This window comes from Sceloporus undulatus, chromosome 1, assembly GCF_019175285.1.
Source record: "Sceloporus undulatus isolate JIND9_A2432 ecotype Alabama chromosome 1, SceUnd_v1.1, whole genome shotgun sequence".
Lineage (NCBI taxonomy): Eukaryota > Metazoa > Chordata > Lepidosauria > Squamata > Phrynosomatidae > Sceloporus > Sceloporus undulatus.
Window position 1 is genome coordinate 133,494,878 of NC_056522.1, and position 25,462 is coordinate 133,520,339.

Genomic DNA, 25,462 nt, shown 5'->3' on the forward strand with positions numbered 1-25,462 from the left:
AGATGATGCATCAATAAAACCATGCTCCCAGCACCTACAGGAAGTCTACTCAAAGCCCAGCAAATGTAATGGCAAAGCAGCAATGTGAATGTTAAGTAACACTGCTGAAATAATAATAAGCAACTGTCAATTGATCAGAAACCAAGGAGGCTGGCAGCTAGTGATAATAGCAATTAACTTCCTATTCCCCATTTAATGGTGGGTTGCTATATTGATTCAGTGAAAGCATAGCAAATTGGAAGTATCCACATTAATAAAAGGTTCTTGCTCATGCATTTAATACGTGTGGTTTTGGAACAAAATCCCATAATTCTTGATTAACTTGTAACCACCATTACTCATGTTCTTTGTTTTCCAGTTTGTGGAGCTCTCCTATAAAAGGCTGCAGTAACACCCAGCCTCTTACAATGCATTGCTTCCATACCCACCCACCACATACACACTTCACATTTCAAGTGTACTTAGGCTGTGATCCAGTGAGGATCACAGCCTAAGTAATAGAACAATCCTATTAAGATTAGAAGGAGTAAAATTTCATACCTTCTTCAGCAGTGCATATCATGAACTGGACTAACAAGGTGAGCTGGGCTGATAAATGCCATTATTTTAATAGTCTCCTGCAAGTGTCAATGGGAGCAAAACATGCTAGTTGATAAGGAAAAGAAGCATCATCTGCTGTAGTGGCTCTCCAGACATTTGTTGGATCTCATTCCTCATAGTACAGGATGAGGGATGATGGGCACTGCAGTTGAACAACATCTGCAGGGCCCTAAATTGCTCGCCAGTGCTCTGTTGGATTAAGAAATTGTGACAAGGGTCCAATCAGCACTGCAGAAATAATGCAGTTTAACACCACTTTAACTGTCATCACTCAATATGAAGAAATTCTGGGATTAGTTAGTTTGTGAGATATTTAGCCACCTCTGTCAGAGAGGTCTGGTGCCACAACAAACAACAAATCTCAGGATTCCATAGGATGGAGCCATGGAAGTTAAAGTAGTGTCAAACTGCATTACTTCTGCAGTGCAGATTAGACTGGAGATGTATCTGCAACAAAATTGTCCTAAAGAGCAAATGACAGACATATCTAGCCCAAATGTCATTACCAAAATATTCATCTCTGGGGAGGGCAGGAGGGACAGAGGTGCTCTCGAGGCAAAGGCATGACCCTCGTGAGGCTAGAGGAGGAAACACTTGCATCTGGTGGAATTATTGCACAAAGTTATTACTGTTTAATTATACATCCGCTGCATGGACACCATTATAGTCTCGCTGTAAGTTTATACTGCTTTGTGGCATCCTCTGCAACCTCCTAGAGTTTCTTTAGAGGTTATAGATGGTGGATATCAGTGCTGTGGGTCCAGCTATAGGAAAATAGCTGATTGCTTCTCCTCCTCCACCGTCACACTCCACTGGGTAGTAAATGGCCATGTCGAGTGGGGTCCAAACAGATAAAAGGTGGGTTAGAAGGGGAGTTTGACCATTGTGTAAGGTTGGTAGAGGAAATATGACCTACCTCTGCATAAATCATTAACAGGATACCAGGCTTTGTGTATTTCATCCTTGCCTATGGGAATTTTCAAAAGTCCACCTCCCCATTTGGGTAGGCTTATGTACGTTTTTAATGGTTTTTCACATTTGGAAATTTTGGGGAGGGGGATTCATTTGTCCAAATTATTTCATTTTACATCAATGCATTCTATTTTTGCACAAAAATGGATTTTGACCAAAATGAATTTTCACCCCCCAAAAGTCCTCCAATCTAAAAAAAAAAAAAAGAAAATGCAGGCAAACTGTTTTAAAATTCTCCTTTCTTAACATCAAGGATGAAAAAAATGCAAATATTCTTTACATCCCCTTTGTAGACATTACTGTAACCAGAAGGAGAAAATGGAAACACACCATGGTATGTCATGGTGATGAAGCACAGATTTACTCCACTGGAAAGGCTGATAAAACTTTGCCATGTTAAAGGATAACTAATCGGTCTTGTGTGCCCTTACATTTGTACTTGACCTACCCAATCTGTTGTGTCTTTCAAGCAGAACCTGGCACGTCTGTTATTTGTCACTGATCCATGTGAAAAGACATCATATACTCTCTTGTTGTCTAATTGGTGTCTCGACCGTAGGCTGCTTGCTAGTTTGTTCATGCAGGTGCACAACTTAGATCATTGATTTGATTCATTTGGGAATGAGACTGCAGATATGATTGTGCATATTTTACTTCTTTAGTTTACTAATCACAAGCTGTCTACTTTCCACCAAGTTCTTACTGCTACAGGAGTTCTTCCTATAAAAATGCTAAAGAACTAGCCATTGATGGAAATGGTCACAGTGACCTAAAATCTAAACAAAATGGAGAGAGAGAAATGAAACCCCACAAAGCCCAGTTACCTCACCAATTGCTAATCGTCTAATTGCTCCTCATATATAATGCATGGGAAAATATCTCTGGGGAACATTTCAAAAGAGTAGGAATAATGATTTCAAGCGCACAGTCCAGAACTGAAAAGACCCAATCAGGAGTTCTTTCAGTAATTGAAAGATGACTCCCAGAAAGAGGAAAAAAAATCTTTGGTAATATTCTCAGTCCCATATTAAATCCCAGGTATTTGGAATAATGGTTTCTGTCTCTGATTTGCATAGGATGGTGTCTTTTTGCTGAGACAGAAAGGTCTGGAATCCTACACAGGCTTCTTAGGTACATTTGTGTAACTAAGTAACATCTCCCAGCCAAACTTGCCCCCAACCTACTTTACCAGGCATCAGCTGCACTGAGAGAAGGAGGTATGTTCTGCTGGAATTTGGGACATGAGTGGATGCTGTTTCCACCCCCTCCAACCAATGAGCAAGTCTGCAACACAGAAGTGCAAAGTGGACTCTTCTGATTGTCACAGCCTTCTTTGGAGGTCAGAAATTGTCATCCACCCATGGCCCAATCTATGTCAGAATGTACCTGCTTCTCTTGGTGCAGCTGCTGCTCACAGTTATGATCGTAACACAATTGTAACTGTGTATGAATTGTAAATATGGATGCATAATTCCAAGTTACACATCTGTAAGTGGGAATTCTGGACATAATTAATTGTATCTTATTGATAATTATATCTTCCCTGGCTGGATAGATCCCCCTCCCAACAGTTCTTCAAGCACAGCTAGTGCATAGCCCATTCAGACTACAGTCTGATACTAATCAATAAGAAAAGAGAATTCAGGGGGACTTTATTGGGAGAAGAAATGAGTAGGATTAGACTTTAAACCGTGAGTATAGGAATAGACATTCATGACACAGTCTTATACATGTATAAACAGACATAAGTCCCACAGAGTTTAATAGTGCTTGCTTTTGTGCAAGTTACAGCATCTGCCTAGAAATGAGTAAGTTGGGCAGAGACAGAGGGTCAGTCTTTTGAAATGATGTAATGCTAGTAAGAAACCTTTGATTTCTTATGCAATTAAGCATAGACACACTGGCCTGTTTGGTTGTCACAATATGCCAGATTGCCACAGGAATCCTAGCTTATATAGGTGACAAGCACAATGTCAGTGCACACTGCTCAATTGTGCGCCATAGCACTAATTGCAAAAGAATCACAGATCTTATACCTTTGATTGGTTTGACATGATATCCAAACCTGGCAGGGTTTAGCCAATGGTTTAGCTCTCCCCCAATATGCCAGAGAAGTAACCAAAGAACAAACCATAGTATATTTTTCTGGTTTGTAAAGAGGGAGACATGGTTCAGGTGTCACACTAAGCAAGCCACAGACAGACATTCCATGGATTTCTTTAGCCATTCCCACTGCTGGTGAGAGCAATCAGCAAGCATGCACCAGTCTACTGACTCATTCACTGAAAGTCTCTGCTCATGTGAGTACCTTAAAATACAAGAAAACGATATGTACATTCAGCCCTCCATATCCATGAATTCTTTAACCATGGATTCAGCCATCCACAGCTTGAATTAAAAAAAAAATCCAAAAAGCAAACACTGAAACAATTCTACTAGGCCATTGTATATAATGGGACTTGAGCACTAATGGATTTTTGTATCCAGGATTGTTGGGGTGTGAATATCCTGGAACCAAACCCCAGTGGATACCAAGGGCCCACTATGCAATAAGTTCTTTTTCATTTTTAAAAAGGGTTTCAAATTTTTCAAGAACATCAAGTTATGTTAACATTGTTAACACTACTGAATAATTTTCTACACTTATTTTTGCAGGAACCCCCCCCCCCATCACTGTCTTTGTCAAGATGCTGCTTTCAATATAAACTAACATTCCAAGATTATTATTGTTTATTTTAAATTACCTAGCATCATCTAATCACACGTTTTCTCTACAAAAAGTATTCAATAGTGGTTAAGAAAAACATAATCATTAAATTAAAAGCTTGGTTAAATCAAATTAAAAAGTTTAATGACTCAGTGTCTTCTGGAGCTTTTGTAATGTAAATTATCAGTCATTTGCCAAATTAAAAAGAATACTTTTTCTAGGAATTACAGACTACGTCACATTTTCACAATATTAAAATCCTGTCAAATCTCTGCCTTTGTTTACCCATATAAATTATCCCTAACATTTTCTCATAACTTGGAAAGAAGATGGTAGGCAGCACACCAGACACCTTTTGTGCTCTAGATTTTTGCTCCCTCCTGCTAATTTAATTAGAAGTTGCATTCATGCAGTGTTTGAACTACAGAGCCTAGTCTAAAAGATGGGACCAGATGGATGGGGAAAACAGTGATTGTCTGCTTGAGGGTCTGGAGCAGGAGGCCTTCCCCCAACAAGGATCTCTCTCTCTCTCTTTCTCTTTCTCTCTCTCTCTCTCTCTCACACACACACACACACACACACCACACACTAACTTGACCCTGTTTGTTTTGGCACTTCTGTCATTACTTAAAGCAAAAACTTCTGTCACATATCCAAACACATATGTATTTGGATGGAGGTAGGTCATGGATGGAGAACCTCTGTGCTTGCATCCCCCAGTCACCTTTGTGCAACTCCCCTCCTTTTTGGAAAATTGACATCACATTTTCCACAGCTACAGGACACTGCTCATGAGACTCAGCAGTAGGATTCAGGCCATTGACTTATTTCTATTTCCCAAACTGCTATTCACACCAATAAGATACAGCCTTAAATAAAGCTTTACTTTAGGAGAATGATATATGAAAAATCTACTTTTAGGAGAATGGGATATGAAAAATAATACTTGTTCAATACAGGCTTCTGATATTAGTTCAAAGCCAATTTCACACTACCCATTTTAGAAAACAGGAAATACTTTGGGTGGAAGTTCTGTATCTTATTGTTGTGTGCCTTTGAGTCATTTTGAGTTAAGGCAACCTTTCATGGAGTTTGTAGGGCTTAGAACATGTGACTTGCCCAAGTTCACCCAGTAAGCTTCCATGGCCAAGCAGGGAATTGAACCATAGTCACCAGAGTCATACTCCAACGTTCAAACCCCTATACCATGCTGCCTCTCTTCTATACCTTGCCCTTCTCCAAAATACCTCACACTATTAAACCCAGAAGTAGGGGAATAGGGCTGTTTAGTTGCTGCCAGCCCAAAGCCCAACATCCACATGTTGGGGGATTGTCTACCAGCTGAATGCATATGGTCATCAATGTGATCTAGAATAGGGTCCAACCTGGCCCTAGTGAGAAACTACACACATTTCCCATGCTTGTTTATTTCAGACACATTGATGTCAGACCAGTGAGGTTGGTATGAGCAAGGGAGCTGCTGCCAGACTGGCAACAGCTAGATATCCATCTGAAGGGGATTTCTGCTTATTTCACATTGAGAAACTCTGTTCTCTGGTTAGGATTCACAGAACCATTTGAACAAATGGGAAACTTAAGATTTTCCCCTCTAGGTACAGCCCTCTGCATTACATCTCGTGGCATCTGAAAGAGTTCCCCAATATCCAGGAGTCATCCTGGTGGGAGAGTTGTGAGCAGAAGGGTGAAAATGAAGAGTCCAGTTGCATCAGCATTGATCATTGTTCTTTGGTTCCAGGCCTCTCTAAATCAGGAGTTGCAAATTTGATTGTAATGTGATCACTTTTACAACCAAAGTAATCAAATGCTTTATGTCATTAATATCTGGGTATGAAAGATAATTTTGCTATACATGTTGCATCTCTAAAGTATTGTGTGTATTTAGATCTCTATGTTTTTGAAATCCTCCCAGCCAACAGCACCATGTGTTGCGGCGAGCTCAGGAGAAGGTTACTGTATTACAGAGTCTAGAATGTAACAGCTTCAAAGAGCAGCTAACTGAATGCATAACCTCAAATTCCTGAAAGCATCCATTACACTCCACCTCAGTGCCCAATTTATTCAGAAGACTAATGGGAAAATCAACAGAGAAACATGGTTTGGATATCCAATTCTATTTTCCAAATCCATCAAGCATATGAGACCTATTCATGCAGCATAACACACAGCAACACTGCAGTTATCGCATGCTGGAAAAATTGGTGACGGTGACCATAAATCCACTAAAAGTCATTATGGCTCTAATTACCACATGAGATCAATTCATTACTGCTCTTGGAATCACTGATATGTATATGCTAATTAGTATATTGTCATGTTCACATAGAATTATCTGTATGTGCTGGAAAACTCTCTTCTAATGTTAGAAATTTCCACTTTACTGTTTTGTTTTGATTTTTAGTTGCAAGTGAAAGCAGAAAAATCATAAGTATTTCCATTATTCACTTCTGACTCAAGTCCTGATCTAGTTAATGTACCAGTTGTAGAAAATGATACCCACTTTGGTGCTTTAGCATAGCGTGTTAGAAATGCAGTTATGGAATAGGTTTGGAGCCCACAGACTTAAAGCAATATTTTTTTTCCCCAGTACTGATTGTGTTACCAGGAAATTGGATATTCATATCTTGCATCAAGTGAAGGGAAGAGGTGTGCTGTTTTTTTACTGAAAGCTGCCTAGGCAGACAATTGACTCTTATAAATAAGGTTTTAGGGAGGACACAGAATATAGATCATAAAACCAACTTCATATTTTGTTTGCTAAATGCACGATGGGGAACCACTTGGCACATGCTTACCAAAATAAAGCCAACTTTTTCTTCTCATTTTGTCTGTTTTAGCACAAGAAGAGTGGGCCATAAGCCGTCCAAGCCTAAAGGCGCCACCTCCCAGATCAACCAGAGGGGGTTACAGGGAACACCCCTATGGTAGATATTGAAGGTCCTCCTCATCTGTGACCTCACCTTAAAGACAATTAATAACCCGTGGTCTCCACAAAAACGGCAACAAGACAAGTAATAGCCCATTTCTTTTCTATCCTAGGAATTACTGCTTATGATTACCCTATATACTTCTTGTGTTTCCACATTGGAGTGACACTGGCACTAGTATTCTTTTATAACATGGACTTTAAAAGACAGTTGGCAACGTTGACTAAACCATTCAGCAAGATGATGTTCTCTCTTGGTTGTTCCTCACTGTTGTGTGTATTTTCAAAGCAAAACAGGAAACAAACAAAAAAAGCATGATGCTGCATCGTTTTCCTTACACTCTCCCCCCCATACTATAGAGGCTGAGTTTTTATTTAGGGTTGCTAAAAAAAATGTAACATGACCTTTTTGAACCAGATGATAATCAAGATGTAGATAAAATGTTTTAACCTGTCTTTTTAATATATGTTAGTTAGATTTAAGATGTTTAATATTAAGTTTGTAAAGTTCATTTTAAATGCTGTTTTAATGGGGTTGACAACAAGCAGCTACTGTATGTATGTAGCTAACTGAATTTGTCCGGTGTTTTAACCTGTATTTGTTTCGGGTTTTTATTTTTTAAAAATAATCACATAAAGTTCCATGTGTAAGCTTCTCTAAATAGGAAACCATAATTTTGTCAAATATGTTTGCCATAATTTGTCAATAAAGCTGAAACCTTTTGTAAGAAACTAAATTTGGAATTACGTGTGTTTAGCTTTAAATGCCTGCTTGATTTCTTCTTCAAGAGATGCCTAAAATGTTTTCTATATAAAATCTTTTTTTCAAAAACAAAATATTTAAATGAACCCAAGTTTGTTTTAAGAATATGTGCAAGACTTTAAAAGTTGTATTAATAACTCATGGTTGTTAAATAATTTAAAAGCTAACAAACTAAACTGTGAAATGAATCATGGATAGCAGACACTAATGTATAACATGTTAATGGGAAAAAAAAGACGTGGCTTTAGAACAATAAATGGATTTTTAAACTATCCTCTAAGCTTGATTTGCTAAACACACACTCTGATTGACTTGTTTGTATTAGCATGTCTCTCGTGAGAATGTAATGGAGTTTAAAGAGGTAAGATTACGGCTTACCAGTGTTAGACTGTCTAAATGCTAGTTCTTCAACCTTTGAATTTCCCCGCACATTAAATATCCCATTCAACATGTAAGCATTGCATAGATTCACCTTATTGTTTTCACTCTGCGGAGTGTGTTGGCTGCATTTGCGTAGTTATCTAATAATTTGTCTTGACAAACCAATCATCAGTGTCACTGCCCAGTTGTTGCTATTCAACTTCAAAAACTTTATTTGTAATTTTCAGTGCTAATTATCACCTCCCTTGAAGGCAGTTTAGAGGGCTGTTATTTCTTTTGAGAATATCAGACTTGATGGCTGATGATTATTAAGGAAATATGTCGCAGGACTCAAAGGATGACTAAACGTTAAACAGGTAACATTAATAGTAACTCTGTAATTTTGAGTATGCAACAGCAATGTTAAATATTCCAAGTGATTAAGTTACTGATAGTTAAAAAAGTAAACCTGCCAAAACATAACAAATAGGTATTATAGGCTATTAAAACAACTAATTAACATTAACTAGTGGCAACAAAATTATTTTACAATATATAACCCTTGAGGCAATAAACAGAACTAAAATTAACAATAATAGTAATGCAACTCTTGCTAACAATGAATATATAACCTAAATTTTTATGACAAAAAAGGAAGCCTTTATAGTAGGGATATCAAAACAATGGAATCTTTTAAATACAATTTTTTGTTTCTGGTGGCTTTTTGTCAATGTGATTGGTTTACTTTTTTGATGAGAACAGAACATAGGCCGGTTGCTGTTTACTCTGTGATCAAACATGCAAAGAAAGAAAAAAAATCTCTTGCAGCTGGAGTTGCATGCTAACTTTCTTGACTAGTTTTTTGCAACATATGTCCTGTCCATTGTTTCTGCTATGTTGATTGAAGTGAACATAGTCAGCTTTACATCTGTCACACTGAATCTCATATCTCGCTATTTCAGGGATCCAAATACAATGGACAGCAAACTACAAGGTACAGCAAATCAGGTACAAAATGTTCAGGTAAGCAAAAATACCATCCTATTATTTGTTTTGTTTTGTTTTGTTTTACATAGGGGAAGTTTGGGTGACATAATTTAGTTTTCCAAGATATCTCCTTTTCCTCCTTCTCCTATGGAAATCTCTCCCATGACTGACCATTTATATTTGTTTGGGTCACAATATCACAATGCTGTTCCAATATCTACTTCAAGGTAAGCTCCACTGAACAAAGTAAAGCATAAAGATTATCAGGACCATACTGCAAATGTGATATCACATTGGAAATACTGGTGGCATCTGATGTGTATTTCTGTCTGACAAGAATAGACTGTGTTAAGGAGGAAAGGCGTTGAGATAATGATGTTTGTTGATGTGTGCTTACATCTGCCTTCCTTTTAAGCAACTTCTGGTGTCCAACAATGAACTTGAAGTATTGAGTCATTTTTCTTTTAAAGGCAAGAGTACTTCTTTTGAAACCCAACATATAAATGTTGCAAACTTCCGATCAATTGGGAGCAGAAATGCATTAAATGTGCAATTTACAGGTTTGTGGATTTTATTATTGCTTCTGTTTAGTCCATCTTAGTGTTAGGTTTATATGAAATAGATTCATGGCAATAGATCTTCCTCTTGTTGATTCCTCTTTAGGTGAATCCCCAAATTGCCATGCCATTAGATTATATAAAGTTTGTGTCTGAAGAATTGATTACCCCAAGTCTTGCTTACAGATCTTGCATACCAGTGTAACTTTTTGTACAAGTGTTCCTCCACAGATATTCCTCCAAGTAAGACAAATATTACTCTGGAATTATCCTAGAAAAAACATCCAAGCTCTTGGTCTCGCTTCTTTCTACTTCTCAGAGCATTTCTCAGAGCAAAGCTTGCACTGTCAAAGCTTTATGGAACTGAAACTTCCATGCAATTCAATGCATATTTATAAACTAGAAATATTAATTTATTTTAAGTGAAAGATTTGTGTATCAGTATTTCTGAATGGATTATGGCAGTTCCATAACAGAATATGTTTTTTTCAGCTTCTCTGCAGAAAGCATTTCCCCAGATAGCAGCTTAGCAGGTGCACATTGCTGGTACCAAGCTAAGGACCTGAGGTTATGAGATGGATGCAACAATTATGGCAAGCCCACCCAGGAAATATGGTCCTGGCTTTGGTTTTCAAACCCACCCTGCTTTTTGGAGAGAAGATATTTAAAAAAAAACATACATTTTTTTTTTCATGTGGTGAGAAGGGTGTAGTGTCAAAAACAAACTGCCCCAAACACCTGGAAGCATTGTGTTAGAAAAGACTGGTCAACATGATGGCCTGTTCTGACAAGGAACTTTCACTTGCTGATGATCAGGATGTCCTAGACATTTGTAGTCTTCAGATGTTAAGAATATGTTCCTTTAAATGTATTTCATAATGCCTTGCACTTGAGTTTCCTGAGTTAGGTGCCTTTATGCTGCTCTAAGTTCGGGAGAGGCCAGTGGTACAAAGCAGGGTTGAGCTACAGGAAAATATGTTTTAAAAAACCTGTGATCCCAATGCATTCAGTGCAATCTATCATTTTAACTAAGCTAATATAAGACACTTTGATGAGGCATTACCAGGAAAATGTATCAACACTACTCTAAGTAAAAGCAGCGTACAAGTCCAATGAATAAATATGTCAACAAGATCAAAGTCAGCCATGATTATTACCAGCATTTATTTATATTAGGCAAGAAAATAGTGTAACAGTTACTTTAAAGGTAATCCCTTTCAGCAAGTAATGAGTTACTATTTCATTCATAGGATTGTTACTGTTTCCAGAAACTTGCAAAGGCATTGAAATGGATTATGCATATAACACAAAAAGCAGATATTTAACCCAGTATGATGAGTGAAGGAAGAAAGGACAGCCTTCCTGCCTAGAAGAATATGGTATTTTGGTAAGGATTTACTTCTTTACTTGTTGTGAGAATAATTGTTTTAGAATTAACACCCAAAACAATTTTTTTAGTTAATCTGTATTGATGGAACAGTTGCATACAAGGAGGATATGGTGAAAGCTTTGTTTGTTTGGACATGTATACATACTGTGACTATAATCCAACATCCCCTCTGCATAGCATAAATATCCACATGTGGAGATATGCTATGCCAGTACTACACAACCCGTTATGCAGAATATAAACATTGTGCAATACATATTAATTACTGTGTGCTGCTGTGAAATACACAGCCACAAATGTAACTACAATGCACAACATGCAACTACAATGTTCAGCCACAATGCGCAATGTGCAACTGCAATATGCAATCAGGATGCTCAAAATGCAATGCACAACTGCAATACACAATGTTGTTGTACATACAACTTCCCTTCTGCTGCTGTCAAAAGAATTCAGCTGTTGCTCTGGAGCAAATACTTCACCGTACATGCATAGCATGCTTTACCTATGCATATGTCACTAACAGGATGCTGGCCTAGAGATATAGACATAGAGACCCCTGCATTCATTTTGTTCCTTTACCCCCCAAACAAAAAATTAAAATTAAAATAAGTATCCAATTTCATAGAATCGTGGAATTCTGTGAGTTGGAAGAGACCAGAAAGGACATCCAGTCCAACTCCCTGCCATGCAGGAACTCACAATCAAAACATTCTCGACCAATGAGACAAACCAGCTTTTGTGTAAAAACCTCCAAAGAAGACTCAACCACCCTCCAAGTGAACATATTCCACTGTCGAGCAACTCTCAATGTCAAAGTTTCTTCCTAATGTTGAGGTCGAATCTCTTTCCCTGTAGTTTGAATCCATTGCTGCATGTCCTAATCTCTGGAGCAGAAGAAAACAAGCTTGCCCCATTCTCAATATGACATCCTTTCAAATATTTAAACAGGGCAATAATGTCAACCCTTAACTTTCTCTTCTCCAGACTAAACATACCCAGCTCCCTAAGTCTCTCCTCATAGGGCATAGTTTCCAAACCTTTCACCATTTTGGTCACCCTCCTCTGGACACACTCCAGCATGTCAACATCCTTTTTTTATTGTAGTGCCTCCAGAACTGTACACAGTATTCCAGGTGAGGCCTGACCAAAGCACAATAGAGCGGTACTATCACTTCCCTCAGTCTAGACACTATACTCCCGTGGATGCAGCCTAGAAATGCATTGGCTTTCTTAGCTGCCACATCACATTGCTAACTCATGTTCAGTCTGTGGTCCACTAAGACTCCTAGATCCCTTTTGCATGTACTGCCATCAAGGCAGGTGTCACCCATACTATATGTGTGCATTTCATTTTTAATATCCAAGTGCATCATCCTACATTTCTCCCTGTTGAAATTCATTTTATTAGTTTGGCCCAGCTTTCTCATCTATTAAGGTAATTTTGAATTTTGATCCTGTTCTCTGGGTTATAGACTACCCTTCCTAATTTGATGTCATCTGCAAATTTGATAAGCATGCTTTCTATTCCTTCATCCAAGTCATTGATAAAGATGTTGAATAGCACTGGGCCCAGGACAGAACCCTGTGGCACCCCACTGGTCACTTCTCTCCAAGACAAGGTGGAGCCATTGTTGATTACACTTTGGATTTGGTTAGTCAACCAATTACAAACCTACATAACAGTAGCATTGTCTAGCTCACGTTTTACTAGCTTTTTTTTCGCAAGAATATCATGTGGGACTCTGTCAGAGGATTTATTGAATATTGAATTCAAGATATGCTACATCCACAGCATTCCCCATTAGACTTCTCATTTGCTCTTGGAAGCTTTCAAAAAGCTGCTTTTGTTTTTGTTTTTGTTGTTTTGCTATAAAACACTCTGCACTACTCCACAGCCCCATAAAAATCCCCTGACATCACCAAAAAAAACCAACAGAATAGGAAATAGCATTCTATAAACTTTCATTTTATTTTTATTTATTTTTTTAATTTTCAGATCTTGTGAGCTACACTAGGTCTTCAAAGTAAATCATCACTGCTTAAACTATTTGAAGCTGCCCACCCCTCATTTCTATGGAAATTTCTGCTCCACCTTTCAACTCTAGGTCTCTAAGGCAGTTTACAAAACAAATTGCTGAAACAAAAGCATAAAAATAAACAACATAAAGAAAACATACACAGTAAAAACTTTCAGTCTCAAATGAAAAACTGTTAAATTCTTTCAAAGTCATGGAAAATCCTCAGTGGAATAAAATATTATTGATTCCCTTCCCTATCACCACCCTACAAAAACATCAGGGTTCATATCATGTCCCTTGGGAGGAAATTCCATAACTGATGTTTCAGGGTGATTTTTCCAAACAAATTGTTTTGCTGTGCTCTTATGAGAATGTTCCCTTAACACAATAGTTGGCATTATTTTCTCTGTGTGCATTCATCTTACTTCTGGCTTATGGTGACCCTAAGGCAAACTCCCCATGGGCTTTTCTTGACAAGATTTGTTCAGAGGGGCTTTTCCTTTGTCTTCTTCTGAGGCTAAGAGAATGTCAGCTGACTAAGGTCACCGAGTGGATTTCCGTGGTTGAGCAAGGATTTGAAGTCTGGCCTCCAGAATCTTACTCCAACCACTACACCACACTGTTACTCTAATGGCTGGTGTTCTGTTCAGTATTGATGACATTGTATGCTGGATTTATGATCTCATACCTTCTGGGATTTACATTTGTTAATGAACAAACATGCTACCCAAACCTACTTTTTCAGCCATTCAAAGAGTTTCTCAGGTGCTGCAGATCAGGCTGCTGGTAAATGATGACTGCAGTGCTCTCTCACTTATGGAGTACATTGAGAGAGGCAGGTGTGACAGAACCCTAGGAGATCTCTTCAGGTGCCTGGCCTTATTGTACTCGATGACTGCTGCAGTTGTCATGTTTCAGCATCCAAATTTCCAGCCCTTCAGGAACTCTTGAGCTGGGGCACTGCTTGGATTACAAGTAGGTTTTTGGGGAGGAGGCATTGGCAGAGGTAGTTATGATGCTGGAGCCTTCTGTAGCTATGGGTGCATCTACACTGTAGAAACAATGCCATTATTTGACATTATGTTGACAAATGTTGACATTCACTGCCATGGCTCCATCCTACAGAATCCTAGAACTTCTAATTTTGTGAAGAAACAGCACACTTTGGTAGAGGAGGCTAGAGACCTTGTAAAACTGCAAATCCCAAGGTCATGGGATGGACCTACAGCATTTAAAGTGATGTCAAACTGCACTACAGTGCGGCCACGTCATACGCAGGCACACCTTATGCAGCTTTCAGCATATGCTGAAAGCTGCGCTAGGAAAAAGGGCAACACATCCCATAAGGGGTAAAGGTACATGCGCCCATATTGCAAATGTCCCGCCACCATGCCACCACGTGCATGAGCCCCATTCATTTAAATGGAGCTCGGGCATACGCAGAATTCCCTTTGTGGGGTGGGGGTCCAGAACAGATCCCCGCGTAAAGGAAGAGCAGACTGTATTTCTACAATATAAATGTTTCCTATGGCCTGGTACAGACGGGCACTTTGCGGCATGCCCATGATGTGCTAGGGTTGCTCGAGGATGGGGCGTCCACATGCCCCGCAAACCTAGCACGTCATGGGCATACCGCAGCTGTGGTGCACCCACCAGATGGGGTGCGTAACAATGACATCGCAGCTGCGCCGCTTCCAAACAGAGTGGCGCAGGTGCGACATCATCATGCCATCTATGGTGCTTTGCTGCATCACAGCAGTGCTAGAAAAAGGAGCTGCTTCTGGGTGCTCCTTTTTTCAGCACCGCACAATTTGTTTGCTGCGGCACTCCTGCGGAGCAAAGAGAGGCGCCAGGGAGGCACCTCTTTTTGGCGCTCTGTACCACACCTATGACACAGCATGGCTATTCATACCTTGATAATTACTGTGTCCGTGTGTGTGTGTTAATGTTTAAATTCCCAAAACCTGAGTCACCTTATCCATAGGCCAATGTAAATACTATACTTATTTTAAAAGGAGCCATGTCCTAGTGAAAGGCAAGAGCATAATTTGCCCTGGAAGCACTAATCCCCTCTACTCTCTCATACATCCAGCATTTAGCATGACTACAAATTTTGTACATTTTTTGGTGCTGTTTTGCTTTGTTTCATTCTTTAAATCCTTTCCTTTTATCCTTGACTTATCCATGGGTCATAACAAAATTAATAATTTTGGTCCCAAATCTGCTGCTGACCTATATATGAGGTCCACTTATAATTGAATATATATAGTATATGGAATATGGAGTTGTGTCATTTTAATACAAACTCCCCACAACTACCACCACTACCATGATGTTGAGATGTATTTGAACTTACCAGCTGAGTAACATTTCAAAATATGTTATATGACAAAGCTGATTCAGTAGTTCTCAGAAAGAAAATAGCTTTTTTAAACTGCCAAAATCTCATTAGAATGTTTCATTTACATATGGCACTGAAAAACAACTTTCTTTCTGGAAACTACTGAATCACTCTTGTCATGGAGAAAGTACCATGTTTAAGATTCAGACAGCATGAAGGTCGTTTCAGCCTTTTGCTGTTCAATCTGTAAATCACAACTCAAGTTCACAGAGAATTTTCCACTCATTTCAGTGTTAACCAGGGATTTATTTTTTCTTGCTTCACTTTTTTCTCCCTCCAAACCCTCCTGTTCCTACCTACTGTCCATGGGATTTCAAGTGTTTGTTTACTCTTGAAAATATGTCTTTGGATCCCGACATAATGAAAACCAGCTTGGTGGTAATTTGGAATAAGCAAGTGTTGGTAATGAAAAGATTAAACATCCCCTTCATACTCTCCATTTAGTTTACAAACAGTGACACTTAGAGTTTTATTACATGTTTTTGTATATAGCATTGGGCTATGACTCTGGAGACCAGGGCTCAGATCCCGGCTTGGACATGGAAACCTGTTGGGTGACGTTGGGCAAGCCACACTATGTAAGTCTCAGAGGATGGCAATGGCAAACCCCCTCTGAAGAGAGGTGCCAAGAAAACCCCATGACAGGTTCACCTTAGGGTTGCCAAAAATCAGAAACGACTTGAAGGTACACAACAACAATTGTTAGAGCATGAGTGTACATATTCATGGAGCAATTCATGGTGATCATCAGAGGCTTTTAAAAATGTTGATTTTAACAGCTGTAGTTGATAGTTTAAGCAGGATTTCAGACTCTATGTCATATATTGAAGATTCCAATTGAATAAAACAAATTAGGACTAGAAGATGGTGTAGGCTTAGATGTTCTTAATGCCTGGAAGGACATTCAGATCAAGCGCTTCTGAAGCTATCAAGGTAAAATTGATGACATGGGACAACATGAGCATTGTTGGACACCTCATCCTGTCCTTTTGTGTAGAGTATTTTGTCTCCCATACTTGAATCACAGACCTGAACATATAACTGAGATGGTATTTCTACTTGCCTCTGCCCCACTGGGATACATGAGGCCAAACAAAATCAGAATGTGGTCAAGAAGGAAGAAATTGTTAATGAAGAAGAACACAAGTTTTGTTTTGCCTGTGTTTGTGCAGAAAGGCAAAGTTTCCCCCTCTTCTTCTTTCCCCCTTGCCACTGGGTCAATTGTTATTTCTGCATTTGGAGCTCATTTTGCACCAAGTGAAATAAGTGAGAGACAAAGGGCGAAGTGGAAGGAGGAGAGAGACACTAGGACATTTTTAAAGCACTTGAAAAAGTGGGGTGACAGAAGTCCCCACCAAATCAGAACAGTTGGATGATGCAGATTGGTTGTTCTTGCTGTGTACCTTCATATCATTACTGACTTGTCATGACCTAACATGGGGTTTTCTTGGCAGAATTTGTTCAGAGGGGGTTTGCCCTTACCTTGTTCTGAGGCTGAGTCACCTTGTGGGTTACCATGGCTGAACAGGGATTTGAACCCTGGTCTGCTAGCATCCAAATCCAACACGCAAACCACTACACCATGCTGGCTCTCTATAGGTTGATACTAGGTTACATGAAAGACCTCCTCCTCCCATATATATCTACCATAAGATCTTATGATTTTGAGAGGCCCTTCTCTATCTGCCCCTGCCAAATATGTTTAGCAAAGTGAACTCTGTAGAGTGAATTTGTGTTGTTTTACACTGAATGGTAATATTGTATTGCTTTGTCATCTCGCCAAAGAATTTTTGTTGTACAGAATACAACAATATTTTTTTCACGGGGGCATATGTTTTGGGGAGCAGGCTGCAATGGTGATTTCTGCCCTCTTCCCCAACCCCTATGTTTGCTGTTTTCATCATCAAAGTGCTTTCTTGATGAAGATAAATGATTCAGGCAGCAGACAAACAAGGAAAATTTAAATTAATGACCTTGAACCTCAGAGTTTTGTGCTAGTTTAAATTTAGTGGAGAATGCATCATACTGACCTGGTGCTTCCTTTTCTCAGTATATTGATAGAAGGTAGTTATGGGGGATTGGTACAGAATAGTTGGCATGTTGATTATACTTAAAACACCATATAGACTTTTCAGAAGCACAGTGACTTTATACAGAATTCCTCCTAGATCAGTAGGAGTTACTGCCAAGTATATGATTTACAGTTTGCTATTTGACTATGTGAGATGTTTTGGACTCTGTACAACTCTGACAATGTTGTATAAAATAAAAACCAGTCTGGTCCCTGATTTAACTCAGACTACTGTGCTTGCTTTCTAATTGCAGAGTCTTTATTTGTAGAAACATTCAGAAGTGTGGAAAAACCCTCACACACACACGCCTGGGATTTGACTGTGGTATAGGTCATTTTTCCCAGTCTGGGATCTCACCAGTCTGCTCTGTTGCATGTATAGTCTAGTCCTAACTGTAACCAAAAGGAATCTCTAAGCTATTAGTGATGGTCTAACAATAGAATTCTGACCACAGGCTTATTAAGCCTGTCCCATTGGTATTAGAAAAATTGATTTCTAAATAAATGCATGGAAGAGTTGATGTGATGGAAAGAGGTTAAGTATAGCATCTGTTTTCTTTTATTATTTGTATTAACTATTGATTCTGTAGATAGACATTCTTTGGGATTGTGTTATTGGTCTTTTGATAGCTTTGTTTTATTTCATTTCCTTCCTTCCTTCCTTATATAGGCGGGCATCCTTCTGTGCACTGCCAAAGATAGTCAAGGATGTTCTCATTCAAATGATGTGAGATGATGATGGGTGCTTCATGATTTAAATTAGTTGGGATTTTTTTAGTTTTGTTTTTTTTAGTCTGCTTGGGAGTTTTTGCCTTGTGAAGGAATATATAATAGGCATAGAGCGATATCTGGAAAACTTAAGAAAACCATTTGGAAGGAATATCACAAAAATAGGTATTTTCCATAATTTCCCTCTAGTATGTATTCATACATCCTCCAAGAGTTTGAGGAAATTATTTGCTGCAGAAAGAAATTGTTCTTTCAGCAAACACATTTGGCTGGCATCCTGTTCAGCCAAATGGTCTCATAACCTTTTGGACTCATGTTTATGGTGATTAATGGCCAAACATCACCAAAAAACCCAATCTCTTAAACCAGGTGGTGCCCAGATGAAGGGTTTCTGAGGTGCTGCATATTAGGATGTTGGGAAATGACAACTGCAATGCTCACCCAGTCATTAGGATCATAGAGAGAAGTAACTGTAGCCATTATGTGCCTGTTTCTCATGACCAGGGAAGCACTGCAGTTGTCATTTCCCAATATTCCATCTGCAGCACCTTGGAAACCCTTTTATATGAGAGCAACCAGGCTTAAGAGAAAGATTTCTACAGGATGGTAATGGCGGAAGTAGCTACGATAACATATCTTCCTCATCATAGCTACATCTGGCGATGCAGGACCTCACTCAAAAGTGACGCCTTTGGGCTGATCCAGGGACATGGCATTCAGATGACACATGTCCCTGGATTGGGGTTAAGTTGTGTTGCAGCCACCTAAGGCAACCCAAACCTGGCTGCAAAACGAGTACAAAAAAAGGCACTCCTTGCCAGCGATCCATTGTGGACCACAGCGGCAGCCAGCCTCATGACCACAGCATCTGGTTGCTTTGGTCCTGTATCATTCAGGGTGCTCTCACTGCTGGAGCAGCCAGAGGCTGCTCCAAGCCGCCCATCTGCTTGAGGCCTTTGTTGCCAGAAACATACATGACCTTTTTGTTTTTGTGTTTTAAAAAGTGATGGTTTGGGCACAAAATCATGATTTTTTGCACAAAAAATTACATTTTTCCTCCACAAAATAATTTCCTGAAGCATGTCAGGATACGCAACAACATTCAAACAATGTTCAGGAAGGTTAACAGCACTTAAAAACAGGTAAATTTTTAAAATGTGTTTGATAATACAACACTACATAAAGCTTAATGTCTGCTTGAACAGGAAGGTCATTGTTATGTGGCAAAACTATGCAACAGATTTCTGGCCTAGTCTTTTGTGGCAAGAGATTCCTCAGTTTTGATACAATTCCTAGAAAAGACCTCTCTCTCATCCCCATTAACTGTGCCTCCACTATAGTTAAGACACAGAGAAAGGTTTCTGCATCAGAACTAAGGTTGTGAACAAACTTGAGGAAGCACTCTTCCTGGTAGCTTGGACCTAAGCCATTTAGAGCATTAAAATTCATTACCAATGCTTGGAGATATGCCACAAAATGAATCAACACCCAATGCAGACTTCATAAGTTGGGTATAATATGAATCTATGAGTGAGCACGCTTCAGGAGTCTCCCTGCTGTATTCTGGGCCAACTGCAATTTCTGAAGACTCCTGAAAGGTAGTCCTATGCAGGGTGCAATGCATGAATCCAATCTAGCACTAACTGAGGGATTTGTCACTATGGACAGGTCTGATCTTATCTCAAATGGATGCCCTTGGCACAAGGATACTGTTAATCCACACAAAAATCCCTTGTGGCTACATTCTCCAATTATAACTTCTCCTTCATAAGAGGAAGGTGAGTCAAATGGCTAGGACCATGCATGCAAAATGGGGAAAGGAATAACCACAATTTATTTAGAAGTGCATTCTTATGTTCCACTAGTAATCCAGCCTGCAAGGAAATAAGAACACTAAGATCATGAGTGCATTCCAAATCTATACATGTTATAATACAAGTAATAAACATTAGTTACACCATCAAAAGAGTTAGGTTTTCCCTCATCCAGTTGCAATCATGATATGACGTCATTACACATTTGTAAGAGACAGAGGAATTAATACCATATCATCTGATTTTATAGCTAGTTCTTTCCAAGCTCTGATGTGTGACCTGGACTTGTGACCAACCACAGGAAACAGGAGGAGGTCACAGAGAAGCTGGGGAAGCTGGGAAGGAAGTCACAAGGCTTCCCCAGCTTCTCTGCGACTTCCTTTCCAGCTTCTCCAACTGCAGAAAACAGAAGGAGGCTAAAGAAGCCAGTATGGAGGTTGGGCTAGGACATTGGGCTAGGAGAGGTCAATGATGGGCTGGGCCATTGCAGCTGCCCCCCGTCAGGAGCAGAGGCTGGATCGGGCCGGAGAGACGGGGAAGCAGGGCTGCCAGTGGGAACCAGGCTGGGATTCGAATCCGCCCTGGTTCCCACTTGGGCTGAATCACTTTATTGTGAAATAAATGGGCAAAACCCATGCCCTCCCTTTCCGAATCACTTCAGCGATTCGAATTGAGTGGGAACCATGGTGGTTTAAACCAGATCATTCCAAATCACAATCCAATTTAAACCCTAGTGGAAATTAAGCCCAGGTGCCAGGGGGTGGGACTTCTGGGGGTGGGATTTCTATCTTCTGGGAGCAGGACTTCCACCTTTCGGGGTGGGACTTCCCTGGAGACAGCTGAAGGCTCAGGAGGGCAGGGAGAAGAGGAGGAACAGGGATACACCAGTTCCTCCTCTTCCCATGCCGTCTCTCTCTGTGCCAAGTTGTTCAGGTCTGTTTTAGAGGAAGGAACAGGCAAAACCAGCTTTGAGGAATCCTTGCCCAAGAAAACCCTATGAAATGCATGTCACCAAAGGTCAACAGGTGACGTGAAGGCACATGCACACACAAAATCTACAAAATGAAAAATGTCTAGTAGTATTATTTAAATAATTTGGGCAGGGGGGACTTAGTCCTGTTTGCTGTAATTAGTGGTATGTATCCATCTGGATTAAAATATTTGCCTTTATTGTACAATATCCAATAGAAAGAGACATAACCATTGCCTTTATTCATATAACTTTTTTTTAAAAAAAATCATCTTAAACTGGTGCTTGCATCCACATCTACCCTATGTCTGGCTGGTCAAAGGCTCAATTATGAGCCTTCAAAAACAATAATATGGTCTTTTATTATATGTGTTAATCTGCCAAGTACACCTATTCTATATTTCTGTCTTTCAATCCACTCAAGCAAGATTCCACAAGTCTCATCATAAAGCTGAAAGAACATCTGCTTATTCAGGAATCATAAATTCTCAATAGATAGTAGTAACTCATGCATGTAGCAGTCATGCAAATGCTTGCTCAGTGAATCAGGAAGGTGTGAGGTAAGCCAATTTTCCAGCCTGAGTACTGACCAAAGAAGATCTATAACTCCTAAAGGCATTTCTTACTAGGTGGCACAGCTTTACTATTTTTTTAATTGTAATACAGAGCAACAATTACTGCATTTTGCAGTGACATACATACACAAACCCTAAACAACTGCTATAGTGCTTCTGCTTCTGATATGGACAAAAGTATTGCCAAAATCACCCACCAGCAAGACAAAACAAGCACAATATGCAGTAAACAAGACTTCTGAAGGTTCCATTCTGATAGTGCACCTATTGCCATAATTGAAATATTATGTGGGGTGGTTGACCTGCAGTTATCATCTATTGCATGGTGAGTCATCTCTGATCAGTGTTTAGCTCCTCACAAAATAATACTAATGCATAACTCAGTGCACTGTGTACCACAGTAAAAAATTATACTATCAATGAAAAACAGGGACTCGTGGAAAAATAATAATACATCTCTACATACAAATGTGAGAGCCTACATGGTTTAGTGATTTAAGCATTGGACTAGGACTTTGGAGACCAGGTTTCAAGTCCCTGCTCATCCATGGAAAACCATTGAGCAAGTCACACTCTCTCAACTTGAGAGGAAGGCAATGGCAAACCTCTGAACAAATCTTGCCAAGAAAACCCTATCACCTTAGAATTGCCATACGTCAGAAATGATTTGAGGGCATAGAGCAACAAATGCTTGTCTAGATGAAGCATTTCATGCAAACAGAATGTAGTGAATGAGACTTCACTGGCTTCCTTCATGCTTTACATCAGTCCTGCTGAGCAATGTTATTTCAGTTTTATGCATGATGGTTATATCAGATAAGTCAACTACTGGACATCATTCTGCCCCAGCATTCTCAAACTACTAGTGTCAGTCCTCCTGTAGACAATCAGCAAAGATCATTTATTGTGGTTCATTTCATGCATTTTGCAAGATCTTTCAAGTCAGAAGTAATGGGGAAACAGGGTGATGCTGAGGTTGCTGTTTATCTCATGGTTGCATGTCATGCCTCTCTAGAACTTGTAGCTTCTCATCTGGAAGTCCTGTTTAAACCTAAGGATGTGAGTAGAGCAAAAATTATCTAGAGGTGAAGGAAAAAACAGTGACATGAGATCAGAGACAAGTTTTTAGAAAACCACTTTGGAGCTTTTAGGAATTTTGGAGCTGCATGCACTTCAGAATAAAACATCAGATGCACACCCCATAAAGTACCTGTTCTGACAATATATTAACTTTGCTATCTCTAGTGGATAGTCTTTTCTACAGAGAACAAAGTAGTATTAAGTAGTCCTTAGCAATTGTTAAAAATATCCAATAAAGAGGGACTCAGTGTATATCATAAATATGGCATGGAGACCTCAAAAATTAGGATTGATATCCTACATTGCTGACTTGGGGTCCAAACAGACAGGCCAAAATAAAGTTGCTTTGGGTCACTGTGGAGGTATACTGTTTAAATGATGCATGCATTCTATGAGGCCAGAAGCCACATCAAAGCCACATTTCAGTCCTAAGGACTGGAGCGCGGCTTTGGCGCAGCTTCTGGCCTCTTAAGATGCATGTGTCATTTAAAGAGCATGCCTCCAAAGTAACCCGAAGCAGCTTTATTTTGGCCTGTCTGTTTGGGTCCTTAGTTTCAAATGCATCATTAAGTATCCTAACCCAACCCTTCAATAAATCCTACCTTGTTGCTAGCAGCCACATTGAACAATTGAGGTCTGTTCTCCTGAAAACAGTGCAGCAGGATGACATTTCCAGCTCCTCCTACTAATAATCTACTGCGCAATAAGGAATTGCAACAGAGCTCCTGATGTTGCAGTCTCACTCGCTCGCAGCAAGGAACTGGGAATGTCATCCTGCTGCACCCTGATTGCCAACAGAACATATATTCATTGTTCAGAGTGGCTCCCTGGATTTTAAGGTGGGATTCTGGGGGCATTTATGATCATGGCAACATACTGTGATCATGAACACATAGTATAGCTGAATACAGAGCAGTTACAGATCTGTAACTCTGGGATACAAATCTGTAATTGTAATACAAGGTACCAGCCTGGATGTTCTTTTCAGGAACATCATAGCTGAGGATATTTGGGAGATCTGTTCAGATGTCTGTTGGCAAAAATCCATGAAAGCTTAATAAATTTGTTAGACTTTAAGGGCAAGAAGACATTCTCATTTTCTTTTTTAAAAAATGAAAAACTCATGTTGTTTCAGGAAGCTACTACAGGGTAGAATTAGACATTAAGGAAAAAAATAGCAGATGCATGCCTAGACCTATTCCAAACCTCTCATAATTTCTAGAAATGAGGCGTGTATTACATTATGATGGCTGTCGCCTTACAAGTCTTGCTACTTCCCTTGCTTTATTAGTTGCTGCTTTGGGAGACTGGAAGACCCAGGACACAGTGACACCACATCAAACATTTGTTATTACTAGACATTACCAGAAGGAAGATACACGGGGTTATACACCTGCTGTTTTCAGTGCTCACCATGTATCTCTCAAAATATCTTGCAATGGAAGAGATCAGGCACTTTCAAGCATAAAACTTTTGAGATGTATGTAAGAACATGGCATGAGAATGTACAAAAATGTGTTAGTTTTCTGTTGCTAGTTTTAAAACATAGAAGGTAAAGTCAAAAGATGCAAGCAACTTGAAAATTAACACATGTCTTTTAGTTTACATCCCCTCCTGTTTATAAAGTGAGAAATTGCTCCATATGTGAATTTTCTTCATGTTAAGAGTCTCCATATTTGTCAGCACAGAGATGACCCATGCCACAGGTATGAGCACAGAAACTCATAAAGTAGTGGTGATAGTCTATGTGTAGGCAACTCTGTCCTGAACAAAGCTATAAGAGGGCAGTTTTTCCATGGGATCCTGACAGTGAATGTAAAGCAGTGATTTCCAAACTTTGGTCCTTCAGGTGTTTTGGACTTAAACTCTCAGAAGCCCCAACCAACTTGGCCAATAGTCGGGAATTCCAGGAGTTGACATCCAAAACACCTGGATGACCAAAGTTTGGGAGTCACTGGCATAAAGCATAGTGAATCCAAGTTTATTCTCAAATGTAACTCCATAGAAGTAAGGCCAAGGAAGCCATCTTACCATGAAAAATTGCCTTGGCATTTTTTTTTCTGAAGCTAACTCTGAAATGTCTTGCTGACATGATTCCATGGCTTTTTACTTTTAGCAAAATGGAGCTTTTAACAAAATGGAGCAAAGGGTATGTTGGCATTCCTAGGAGAGGCTCTTACAAAACTGAGAATGGAAGCTAGGTGTTTTTACTGATGCCTTTTCTGGTAAAAGAGTGAAAATTAAAGGTCAGTCCAAAGACCAAATGATCAAATGAGTGGAGCTATTTTTGTTATATAACAAAGCAGCCATTTCTGTTTGTGGCTTACCTTTCTCTCTTTCCAGAACAAATCACATCTCAATGTGCGACAAGTATTCCTTGAGTACAGTAGTATAAACTTTCATCATTACTGCAGGTACTGTAAGGCACTTTAGTATGACTTTCATGAGGAACCTCTGCCCCATAATAGTTAAGAGAGTAGGGATATGGATCCAGCTGGCCAACACAGCTGGACTGTCAGCT

General features: G+C 39.5%; 1 protein-coding gene across 7 annotated transcripts in view; it reads left to right on the forward strand.

The window, feature by feature from the left end:
• KHDRBS2 (KH RNA binding domain containing, signal transduction associated 2) overlaps positions 1-25,462 on the forward strand; it is a 506,442-nt gene that overhangs the window by 461,058 nt on the left and 19,922 nt on the right. The window contains exons 9-11 of one of the 7 annotated variants that reach the window (XM_042445276.1): positions 9,309-9,369; positions 9,804-9,893; positions 11,141-11,277. In XM_042445276.1, coding sequence (XP_042301210.1) covers positions 9,309-9,369; positions 9,804-9,822 — 80 coding nt within the window. In that variant the 3' untranslated portion in view covers positions 9,823-9,893; positions 11,141-11,277. Of the gene's footprint in view, positions 1-7,134; positions 7,309-9,308; positions 9,990-11,140; positions 11,278-25,462 lie in introns of those variants that run through there. The other 6 variants (XM_042445275.1, XM_042445273.1, XM_042445274.1 and 3 more) reach the window with 6 other exon arrangements.